Raw genomic sequence first — 12839 nt, 5'->3', positions numbered from 1 at the left:
TCCTATCTTACGATATTAGGTGTTAGCGATTTACGCGAGCCTCACCTGAAACAGACACCTGATAAATAAATCTAGATTAATAAAAATTAAACTTAGTGATGAAGTTCAAATTTAAGAGTGTAAATAAAACATTATACTGGTAAAATATTAGTGTTAGTGTTAAAATCTAGCTTTCAAATTAAAGGGTTAAAATAACAAAACATTTTAGTGGTAAATTTTTAGTTAGTGTTAGATTTTAGTGTGAAAATAAAATATTTCAGTGTTAAATTATTACCGTTAGTGTTAAAGTTTAGTGGTAAAATAAAACATTTTAGTGTTAAATGTTAGTGTGAAAATTTAACTGTGAGGATAAAATATTTTAGCGTTAAAATTAAGTGTTAAAATAAAATATTTTAGTGTTGGTGTTACATTTTTGCAGCAATAAATAAATAAATGAATAAGAAAAAATAAAAAATAAAAATTAGTTTTTTTTGACAGCAATAATCATGTCCATGAAATTCTGTAGGAACTTTATTTAAACATCATCGAGATGAAAAAATATGTCATTTTATACTGTGTCAGATATTACAGTACTCTGTTGTACTTTGCTGTTTTATATTATTGATTAAATCATTATTAATTTTTTTTACTGTAAAATTTACAGCCTTTTAATTTTTTACAGCGTACACAGTCTTTACATAAACCCTTAATGCCATAACTGCAAAATCTTATATTTTATAGATAATCTGGGATAAATTTCAAGATCCCATAATCTTAAATCTATAGTAAAAGTCTAAATGAAATGATCGAGATTAGACTGTACTATTATTTTATTATTACTGCTTCCAGATGGTAATGAAAGAAGCTGAAATGGAGGGTGAAGGCTGTCACATGTTTCAGAGACATATGAAGACAGATAACTGCTCTCTATCCTCTTCTGCATACATGAGCTCGGAGGCAAATGACTGACAGGAATGAGATAGAACAAGCCCCTCCCACTTTTGCTCTTACAGGATAAAACGTCCTGTATATTTCCAGTTAAAGAAAACAAATTCCTGTATTTTCACCGCAGCCTCAGGGTTAGGGTTTTGAAGGCTGCTCTCTGTCAGGATGTATCAGTACCTGTTGTCTTACTCTAAAAATAGACACGATCTGCCTGAGAAAATCCAGCAGCGTGCTGAAAAGCTCTGTTTAAAATCCGGGGGAAAGCGTGCAGTTTCACTTGGCTGGAACCCAACACACAAACCAGCAGAGCAAACTCGTGTACTGTTGATACTCACGCTCCGGCTTCTTCAGCTCAACGTTACTGTTCTATTCCCGGTGTCTTCTGACGCTACATGCTTTCCAGCTCTGGGTATTGACAGTGCATTAAGTGGCTAAAAGTAATGGGATGCGATTTGGGCGAGCTCCAGAACGAGGCACTTTGAGAGAGAGGTGAAATGAGGACAATGCGAGTCATTCCTCAGAGCTCTGTTTACATTCACGCCACACCTGCTTCCTCCACTGAGCTGAGGATATCTCACATACACACACACACACACACACACAAACACAGCTTGTCTTTCTATCCTTGCAAGGACCTTCTACTGACACTATTATCTCTGCTTTTATTATGATTTTATTTTTATGTTTTTGTAAAAGATCTTTATGAGAACCAGCAAAATATCCCCATACGAGTAGAAATGTCTGATATTCCTTTCCTTGTGGGGACATTTGCTTCCCATGTAGATATAACACACACACACACACACACAAATTTGTCTTCTTATCCTTGCAAAGACCTTCCACTGATGCAGTTATGTTCTTGGGGACCAGCAAAATGTCCCCACATCTTTGTGGGGACTTTGGGTTCCCACCAAAATATAAAAATCTGCCCAACACACACACACACACACACACACGTTTGTCTTCCTATCTTTGCAAAAACCCTCCCACTGACTGAATTATTTCTTCTCCTTCTTATTATTATTAATCTGCTTCTTAATCTTAAGTCATCTCATTGAGGACCAGCAAAATGCCCCACATTGACATAACTCTCTGACATTTAGTTCCCACCAAGATATCAAAACCTGCACACACACACACACCACTCCCTCTCCAGACCCAAAGGACAGGGCAGGGATGTTTTTTTTTTTTTCTTCTTCTTCTTCTTCTTCTTCTTCTCATTTCTGCAAGCAAGGCAATCTTCTGTAAGGCTCATATAAGACCCTGTTTAAACCCAACCATAAAGCTCTGCACTGGAAAATAAATAACACGCTGAACTTATATGATCCAGTCGGGGGATAAGTAGAATTTGTAATTTTCCATTGCAAATGTGTCTGAGCCACGCTTCAACGCGTGATATCTAGCGCTGCGCACACACACACATACACACACACACACACACTCTCAACTCAAATCCATTCATGATTACATGTTTATTATGTATTTATTAATATTTCCTCACACATCTCCTCACAGCTGAATGTATTGTGTAATGGATTTCTAAGACTATGTTTAATAGACACACACACACACACCAGTGTCTCATGCTGCAGTGGACTGAGTTTAAATGACATTTTTTTAATTCATTTTTTTTCCAGAACTAGCTGCACACTTCAGGGTACGAGGTTATAAAGTTCATCATAATAGTCCAAAGGAAGAAATGGTACTGGTTCAATAACAGATCTTTAGTGCCACCTAGAGACAATAATAATAAAAAATAAAAATACCTAACAGTCTATCTCTGCTATTTTAATCAGATTTAGTTTATGATTTAGGATTATGGAATTACATGTATAAACAGGTAAATGTAAATAAAAAAACACTGTGGGAAAATGTACACCGTTAAAATATTTACAGTAAAAGTTCTGTAATATTTGTAACAGTATAAAATTACACATAATTCAGTACATTTGCTCATTTGCATGAAAAAGTCGCACATTTGGTGAAGGAAACCATTCATCTTAGCAAACTTGAACTTCAAAATCGTGTACTAAGTCCTTTCTGGGTTTCTTTAGAGTTTTTTGTGATTTTTTACAGTTAAAAACTTTTGATTTTAACTCTTAATTCCTGTGGTGTTGTTTTTTTTTTCTTTAGCATTTTCTTCACAAATATTTGCATTTTTATTTTTCTGGAAAACTTCTTGAATTGGGGAAATTTCCTGCACAGGATTCTTATGTTAAAGTCCAACCAATAAAGACGCATATGCGATTATTTTCTTTAATAGCTGTTTGATGCACGTGAATGGAAGAGGGATGTCACAAGCGTCTCGGCTCAAATTACAAAGCAGTAATTTAAAATAATAAAAAATTCTGGCTAATTTTGCGGGGTTTTTTCCCCCTGAAAAGTCAATGGACTGGACTTATACAAACGTTTTAAAGTCGTATATTGTAGTTTTTGTTAACAGACAGCCTAGTGTAAAATTTGCAATATATTTTTTTTACAGTGCAAGAGAATTTATCAATTCAAGAATATTATACTAATTCTTTAATAATAAGCCAAAAATGTCATGTTTTTATGTATGTCTTTTACATCCATTTTACATCCAGCCTGCTGTTTTAACTTCTTTTCATATATTATAAAAAAAAGAAAAAGAAAATGTCCTGGATCAAATTCTATTTAAACGATTCCTGAATAATGAGTGTGGAAGCCATTTTGTTAAATTAGACCAAATTTGCGGTGATGAATGTTAATGTGATAATTACAGCTAGAACTATCCTACACAAGTTCCCAAACTAGTGGTCGTGACCCCATGTGCTGTCATTTAATTTAAATCTAGGGTGGAGTGAGAACGTCTCGATCCCTTCGGTTGTTTTATTTCTATATTTTTTACAAATATATTTGAAAGTCGCACTCAGTAAGATGAAGTGTGTGTGCTAGTTTTGGTTTTTGCCGCTAATCCCACAGAATCGCAGAAACAGAAATTACCCTGTCCATCTACCTTCACTGACTAAACCAGTGTTGTATCTCAAATATATCTGGAATTTAAAAAAACATAGAGTTTTTAAAAAACGTGAAAGGGTGGCAGAAAACAATATTCAAAATCTAATAATATTCATACAATCCATTTGATTGTGTAAAAATCAGGAAGTATCAGGATGTATTTAATATATGATTTCTCTTTCTTCGTACAGGTTTTATTTCCATTTTTATTTTAACAATTTTTAATCTATTTTATGACACAGACGATCGAAAAGCATTCTACGTATGTGACAAACAATATTTAAGTCTGATTTCATTGTATTAAGTGCTTTTTTATATCGTATTCTAAGAGAAAAAATATTTCGTTCTCGTTTTCTCAGAACATTTTGCTCTATATAAATGGCAAAGGTTTGTGTTTTAAGCAGTCATCTAGACAGTACTGATAAACCCCAACCCCCCCACTCGCCCTCCCTCCTCCCCCTCCTGCTCCCCATACCCCTCCCCCGACCCCCGTCTCGGGCACTTGTTAGCCGATTAGCATCGTTTTTAACACCGAGCTCAGAAAATCAACTCAAGCAGCTTCACATACGAATAACTTTCCCTGTGTAAATATTCTGACGTAGGTTTACGTTAGTATTCTTTCACGAGAATATCGATCAATGATTTTGCAGCTGAAGTCATTTCAAATACGCAAATGTGATTTACATAGAATCATCAAATCCTGACACACGGATTATCTGTTTTGAATATGAATTGGTCCTGTGTAATAAATCATTTTCAGTCACACAAAATCACTAAACAAAACACACAAAGGCCTCGGATTCCTCTTTTGAAGCCAGTGTGTTTCTGTTAGATGTTTAGAGCTTTTAATCCCACCGTGAGCAGACGCCATGAACGTTCCCTCGTTACCCGCAGCTTCCGGCAGCCACGCCCGTCTTTGAACACTGCTTCATACAGGATCCCAGTCTGTCCGCCAGTATGAACGGGCTCAGGTGGCAGTACTGAAAAGCATGGAAAAATACAAAGAAAATAAATAAATAAAATATATTTGTGTTATTAAATCAAATATTATTAAATAATTACTTATTATAAATATTAAATTAAATTAAAAAAACAGACAAAAACCTACACACATATATATATATATATATATATATATATATATATATATATATGTTGTGCTCAAAATTTTGCAGAGCATTTTGGGAGAATTTTTTAAAGAAAACATGACTAAGCAGGCAAAACAAATTTATTTTATTTCTTATAAGACTTAAGTTCATATGTAAGGCATAACAGAATGGCACAATTATCAAACAAAACATGACAATAAAGAAAATAAGGAAATAATCCCTGTTTAAAAGTTTGCATACCTTCAGTTCTTTATATCGTGTATTGCCCCCTTTAGCATCAGTGATGGCATGCAGTCTTTTGTAATAATTGTGCATGAGGTTAATTCTCTCAGCTGGTATTGCTGCCCATACTTCTTGGCAAAATGCCTCCAGTTTCTGTAAATTTTGGTTCAATGATATTGAGGTCAGGAGACTGTGATGGCCACTCCAGAACCTTCACCTATTTTTGCTGTAGCCATTGGTGGGTCAACTTGGCCTTGTGCTTTGGATCATTGTCATGTTGGAACATTCAAGAGTGTCCCATGCGCAGCTTTCGTGCTATGGAATGCAAATTGTCTGCCAGTATTTTCTGTTAACATGATGCATTCATCTTGTGATCAATTTTGACTAACTTCCCTGTGCCCCTGGAGCTCACACAGCCCCAAAACATGGAGTTCCACCACCATGCTTTACAGTGAGGATGGTGTACGTTTCACCACAGGCCTTGTTGACTCTCCAAACACAATGTTTATGGTTGTGGCTACAAAGTTCTCTTGGTCTCACCACTCCAATGTCTAGGTGCTGTCTGGCATACTGAAAGTGGGCCTTTTTGTGGCATGGGCACAGTAATGGCTTTCTCCTAGCAACTCGACCATGCAGGTCAATTGCATTCAGGTACCTCCTCATTGTGCTCCTTGAAACAAGAACACTTTTATCCAGAGCAGCCTGTATTTCTCTTGAAGTTGTTTGTGGGTTTTTCTTTGCGTCCCGAACAATTCTTCTGGCAGTAGCGGGTGAAATCTTTCTTGGTCTACCTGAGTTTGTACAGTACTGTCTGGCATTTTAAACTTTTTATTTCCTTTATAAAATTCAACTACATTATTACGCAGGTCCATTGGCAGTTCTTTTGTCTTCCCCATGGTGCAGTATCCAGCCAAGTCAGTGCATCACCTCATGAGCTGAGAAACTCACTGACTATTTACACACAGACACTATTAATAATTACAGGTTTGTAAACTTCCCTTTAATAGCCATTTAAACCTCTGGGTGTCAACCTGTGTGTTTATAATGTGGCCAAAATTTCAATGACATTTTAATCAGGACTGTCTGGGTAATTTCAGTTATCATTAGGTTTTAAAAAGGAGTCAAACAACTATGTGATAATTAATGACTACACGTGACCAAGAAAAAATCTTTTGCATTAACAGTTATATTTTCCAAATAAACGGCAATGTTTAAGAATTTCTTTCAGGGTATGCAAACTGGGTCGCAGTTTGATTGGTTATTCTTGTCCAGCCAAGGTAATAAAATACACAGATGACAGATCGGCCGTCTGGTTTACCTGCTGCGCCGAGCCGAGGCTAGGATCAGGCTTGTCTGTCATCTGGATGATGAAGTCTGGCGAGAAACGTGTGTACTGGAGGATAGCCGCCATCTCTGCATCCACCTCTACAGGCACATTTACCTGCATGAAAACAGAAACAGCAGCACATCAGTGAAGCTGAACACGAGCTCACAGAAAAGAGAAACGAGGATTGAGAGCAGTGAGGGTCTGGCTTATTCATCATACAGCTCTATAACATAACACCTCTAAACTGATTGGTCAAAAAGTTTGGGTTAATTCTCTACAGCAGCAACTCTGTATGAATAAACTAATAGAAATATACATGACTGAATAAAGGTGCAACTTTACATTTTTAAAACAACACTATAAAAATTTAATTTTAAACTGTATATTTTTATTTCTATATTTCGATAAAGCTGCTTTGAGACAATGTCCAATATTAAAATGGCTATACAAATAAACTGAAAAAAAAAAAAAGACTTCTGGTGCTTTATATAAGCTATATTTCTATTTTTTCATTCTGTTAATTTACAGAAAAAGAAAATCCAGAGTCTATGTTGAAGGAATAAATGTTTATAGCTGCTATAACATAAGTGATAACTGGAACTAATTAGTTTTGTGGATGCTCCACAACATTAAATATATATTACTTGGACAAAACCTATGTGACTTTTTTTAATAAATAAAAATTGCAGTTGTTAGCAAGTCGCTTAGAATAAAACCGATCAGGACATACTTAATAAAAAACACTAGACTTAATAAAAAAAAAGACAAATGTGTTGTGGTGACTGTTATTTTCCTTTCTTATGTATTTCCTACATATATTAGTCCAATACTCATACATACACAGGAATGAACTACTGCAGTAAGCAAATTTCTCCTAAAATATCTTTAAAAGAATTTTCACAATGATGTGCCACAAGGATCTGTTCTAGGTCCCCTTCCTGTTTCCTTCTAAATGCTGTTCTTAGGAAATTATTCATAAATTTAGCCATATAGTCTATACTTTCTTGGCATCTTGGCACGAATTCACAAATTTGAAAATATACGGCTAGACAAATAAGGCTAAGATGTTTCGTGTCATGATTAACGTTGAAAAATGAATATATTCACTAATACTGATTATTATACTGAAAGTGACATGAAAAATTACCTTAAAGGAGTTTGAGGCATCGAGCTCAAAACACTCGGCACAGTCTGGAACCGTCCCCTTGTATGTGACCAGCGCTGTGGTCTGAATGGAGTGTTTGGGCAATTTAAAGGCACGATAGGTCCCTGAGGCATATTTAATATCACCTAAAAAACATATACGATGTTAAAGTAGTGTAAAGATGTGTTGAAAGAAAAAGAAAAGAGTTTTAAATTAGAAATATGAGATCTTGTATATAAAGGGATCAATTTTTGGAAGCTGTTAGCAAATTTTAGGTCATGCTTGTTCAGAATTGAGACAAAGCAAAATGAAGAATTTATTCCAACAATGAACATTTACTATAAATCACAGTATTATCTGAAAATAAAATGATGACAGAACCCCACGTCTCAAACTACATACTTATGCACTCTTCTACTACACTTCTTCTTCTTCATCTTCTCTTAGTATTAATTTGAGTCGTGTGTTCATACTGAAAATTTCAAGAAGAAGAAGAAGGAGAAGAAGAAGAAGAAGAAAAAGAAGTGCACATGGATAATCCACTTATTCAACTGGAAAAATTTCAGTGTGGAACTTCACACACTCAACACTCACCGCTTTGCTTACATAGCAAAAAAGGGGCGGGGCTACTATAACTATGACGCTGAGCTAGAAAAAATATTCAAATTGTGTAAGTATAGTGTAATATAGTGTAAGTGCAGAGTGTGTAGTACATCATTTGGAACGCAGCTATAGCAATTTAAATCTATAACACTTTAAATTTAGTTTCTGAGTAGTTTCCGAGAGCTACGTGACCAATCACACAGATCGACCTGCTTTCTCTCGAAGCTCCGGATTGTGCACGTCGATACGGCTAGCTGCAACCAGACGAGGCGTGCTGAAACCCAGGTCCTTCATGATGGAGATGAAGTCATGCCAGTAGAGGGCGCCGCCCATTCCTTCACCTGCCACAGAAAACCACAGCATCATCTTCTAAAAGCTTCTTCACCAGAAAGAACAATGTACCATGGCACACAAATATTATGGAGGAAATAATATCCAGAAAAAATAAATAAAATAAATACAAAAAAATCCAACACTTCCACGTTATACACCAAGCATTGTTTGAGTTATTCTGAATTTTATTAACAAATAACACAAATTATTTCTCTAAGCATATGATAATAAACAAACTTTCTATCCACTTTCTATTCAGTAAATCTGTTTATTATTCATACTGCTGTTATAACAACAACAGGAGTATCATAATTTTATAAATGATCAATAAAATGATCTTTATTTGTTCAGTGAATCTGCATGTTTAGGACAGAAATATGCATTATTCCCAATATTATGGGGAAAAAATGAATTTTCCTAAAGAAACTTTAATTATATATATATATATATATATATATATATATATATATAATGTTTCGTGTTTTATATATATATATCTTCATTTCTATAAACTCCTTAATTCCTCATTATTTTTTAATATTAAAAAATACAAACAATAAAAAATTATATTATTATTTTTATATATAATGCTAAAAGTATTATATTGTATTACATTATTATTAATATTATTATTATTATTATTATATTATTTTAATTCATTTAAAGTAAATTGAAAGTATTTTCCCACACAAAATAATCAAGAAACGTATTTTTAAAAGTGTCAGAAAAATATATATTGGTTATATGAACTATTAAAGATTTCAGATATTTTTAATTTATGTTTTTAAAACCTTTCAAACATCTACTCTGACAAATATTTAACAATAAATGCTAATTTTGAGAGAAGATTATTCTTATTATATTCAACAACAATATTAAGTAAAGACAATCTGAACAAAACATCTTCTTCTTCTTTCGGCTTTTCCCTTCAGGGGTCTCCACAGCGAATCATCTCTCTCCACCTATCCCTATCTTCTGCATCCTCAACACCTGCACCCACTATCTTCATATCATCATTTATTACATCCATCTGAACAAAACATGAGATGTTATAAATAGTTATATTTTTATATGACACTCATGATTGTAATCGTGTTCTCTCAGGCCCAGGGGGATGTGTGGGATGGTACGATTACGTTATCAGTCACACAGAATAAAAGTATATACTGTAATTATCCTGATTGAGAGCAGAATGTTGAGTCCTACCCCAAAGCACAGGATCCAGTCTGAAAGACTCGGGGACGACCTCGCTCGCGTACATATCACTGAAGTAAAGCTCACCTCCGACCTATAGAATAAAGAGAAATAAATGAATACCAGAAATAACACAAAAAAGAAATAAAGAAGGAAGATGAGCCGATGCTTCGAAGAGAAAATGCTTCACCTTGAGTATTTTGTAAGCTTCACTTAGAACAGCGCGTTTGTCTGGACAAAGACAAATCACACAGTTCGACCTGCACAGAGGGGGTGGGTTTAAATATGAGTAAGGACAATCTGATTAATTTGGTTATAAATTAGTGAACAGGTCTAATCAATTCAGCTATGAATAAAAAAACAGGTCTGCACAGTTCAGTTATAAATTAAAAATGTCTGATCAATTCAAATATAAAAGATTAAACAGATCTGATCACATCAGTTATAAATAAAATAAAACAAGTCTGATTAATTCAGCTATAAATGATCAAATAGGTCTGATAAACACAATTATAAAATACAGATCTGATCAATTCACACAGAGCTTAATAAACAAGCTGAATCAATTCAGCTGTGAATAAAAAAAAACGTCTGAAAAATTCAGTTCTTAATTTTAGAAAATGATAAAAAAAATAATAAAATAAAATTAATAAAAAATATCTGATCAATTCAGATATAAATAAAAATGCAGTTCTGATCATCTCTGTTATAAATAAAAAAAAATCTGATTAATTCAATTATAAATAAAAAAAAAGTTCTGATAAACTCTGTTACAAAAAAAAAACAAACACATGTGATCAATAGTTATAAAGCAATAAACAGGTCTGATTATTTCAGTTGATCAGTTTATTCTGAGCATCTGATCAGTTCTGATTTCTTCTATACAGCAGCTGAGAAGTGCAAAACAAAATAACAATTCAGACAAACCCAAAAAAGTAGGTATAGTTTGCGAATGGAATTTTTTACCTCTGATTGGACAAGACAGCTGTCACTCAGGATATACAAGAAGTAGGAGATCTATCTGTATTTCTTGCACGTCTGGAGTTCTGCCTTCACTTTAAACCATTTATTTCCGATAGCGCAACTTTAAATCTTTTTTAAAAAAATAACAAACACATATATTTATATTTATAAGAAAATGGAATTCATTCAGCGCTACTTTGAGGAAGGACGTTCATATGGCGTGATTTTGGATATACTGATAGCGTATCATGGCGTAAAGATTAGTTGGCGATGTCTGTCTAAAAACACACCTGAAGAACACAGGAATGATCAGGAGACCAAACTATTCCAGATTAAAGGATGTAAGGAGCGCTATAAGAGCAGAGCTGTGTTCATACACACACCAATCCACTTTCTATTCTTGGACTTCCTGTAGAGCCTGAGTGACAGATGTCTCGTCCAATCAGCTGTAAGAATTCCATTCGCAAACTATACCTACCTCTGAATTGTCTTTGTGTTTATGGATTTGTTGTTTAGTTTTTACTTCTCGGCCACCGTACTTCTAGACCTGTCTACACTCATCAAGCTCTGAACAGAACTGCTGAACATGAACTATGTTACACACACGACTACATCCATAGCTCCGTCCTGTATCCCTGCATCACTCAGCTTCTCCATGTATCCACGAACAAACTCAGTGTTCGGCTTGGCATAGCCAAAATGCTCCTGGTGATATCTGATGTATTTCCTGGATGCCTGTATCTGGAAAAATATGAACAAAAATGGAAGAACATAAACATTTATACACACTTACACACCTATCCACTCACTTTCCCACCGCTCCTGAGACCAATTCACTACATTTATTTTATTTTAAAACCATTTTTGTTGAATTTCACTGTATTGTAGACTGGATTGCTGTCTTGTTGGATGCACCCACATTTTTGTCCATGGGGAATACAAACTTTTGCACTAAAATTGTTTTCCATCTTTGTATGATGCATATACACTGTCATTTGTCCCATACCAGATCCTCAGTCATGTCAATGCCAGTGACACGTCCATCTTCTCCCACCAGTTTGCTGAGGACGTAACAGTCCCGACCTGATCCGCTTCCTAAATCCAGAACCGAACATCCTCTCAGCTTCTCTGGAGCCACCAGGCCACAGCCAAAGAACCTACAACAGTGACCAATCATGACCCTTCAGAACAACTGAACAGGAACTAACCTCTTTAAACTCTTAAAAAGAGACTTCAGGATGCTGGTAGAGTTAAATAATGAACAGATATAATTCACACCTTTTGCAGACCTCAGGATGGACGTGTGTGAGGGCCTGCTGTACGCTCGGAGACAGCGGCCGAGAGACAACAGGACAAGCAGCACTCGTCTGTAAAGCAGCTGAAGACTCCAGAGAGCTGTAATAACTCTACACAAACACAACACACAGCAACGGCTAAACACCAACATGTCCATCTGTCGTTCATCAGGAAGAGGAGGGCAATCTGTTTTAAACAATTAGAAAAGAAAGAAAGAAAGAAAGAAAGAAAGAAAGAAAGAAAGAAAGAAAGAAAGAAAGAAAGAAAATACACAAACTGAAAGAAAGAAAGTAAGTCTGAAAATACAAGAAAAGAAAGAAAGAAAGAAAGAAAGAAAGAAAGAAAGAAAGAAAGAAAGAAAGAAAGAAAGAAAGAAAGAAAGAAAGAAAGAACTCTCAAGAAAGAAAGAAAGAAAGAAAGAAAGAAAGAAAGAAAGAAAGAAAGAAAGAAAGAAAGAAAGAAAGAAAATACAAGAACTCTGAAAGAAAGTAAGAAAGAAAGAAAGAAAGAAAGAAAGAAAGAAAGAAAGAAAGAAAGAAAGAAAATACAAGAAAAGAAAGAAAGAACTCTCAAGAAAGAAAGAAAGAAAGAAAGAAAGAAAGAAAGAAAGAAAGATATGGGGTATAAATCCTCACCTTCACACTCTCATGTATCAGATCCGCCATGTTGATGTCTCGCGCTGACTCAGCACTAACAGAAGCTGTAATCCCTGTAATATTAACATGACATTAACATGACATTAACA

The 12839-nt window shown here is 34.8% G+C and overlaps 1 protein-coding gene across 1 annotated transcript in view; it reads right to left on the bottom strand.

Moving 5' to 3' along the window:
* Positions 1-3038: 3038 nt before the first annotated feature.
* The window catches only part of zgc:153372 (uncharacterized protein LOC767695 homolog), a 10155-nt gene continuing 354 nt past the window's right edge, over positions 3039-12839 (bottom strand). Inside the window, exons 2-11 of the mRNA XM_058414538.1 lie at positions 12730-12803; positions 12077-12204; positions 11805-11955; positions 11403-11539; positions 10026-10095; positions 9848-9929; positions 8518-8649; positions 7709-7851; positions 6553-6675; positions 3039-4883 (exon numbers count right to left, since the gene is read on the bottom strand). Coding sequence (XP_058270521.1) covers positions 4788-4883; positions 6553-6675; positions 7709-7851; positions 8518-8649; positions 9848-9929; positions 10026-10095; positions 11403-11539; positions 11805-11955; positions 12077-12204; positions 12730-12759 — 1092 coding nt within the window. The 5' untranslated portion in view covers positions 12760-12803 and the 3' untranslated portion in view covers positions 3039-4787. The remainder of the gene's footprint in view (positions 4884-6552; positions 6676-7708; positions 7852-8517; positions 8650-9847; positions 9930-10025; positions 10096-11402; positions 11540-11804; positions 11956-12076; positions 12205-12729; positions 12804-12839) is intronic.

The sequence above is a fragment of the Hemibagrus wyckioides genome, linkage group LG17, assembly GCF_019097595.1.
Source record: "Hemibagrus wyckioides isolate EC202008001 linkage group LG17, SWU_Hwy_1.0, whole genome shotgun sequence".
Taxonomy (NCBI): Eukaryota; Metazoa; Chordata; class Actinopteri; order Siluriformes; family Bagridae; genus Hemibagrus; species Hemibagrus wyckioides.
The sequence above is the reverse complement of the archived record's forward strand: the minus strand, read 5'-3'. Positions and strand labels throughout refer to the sequence as shown.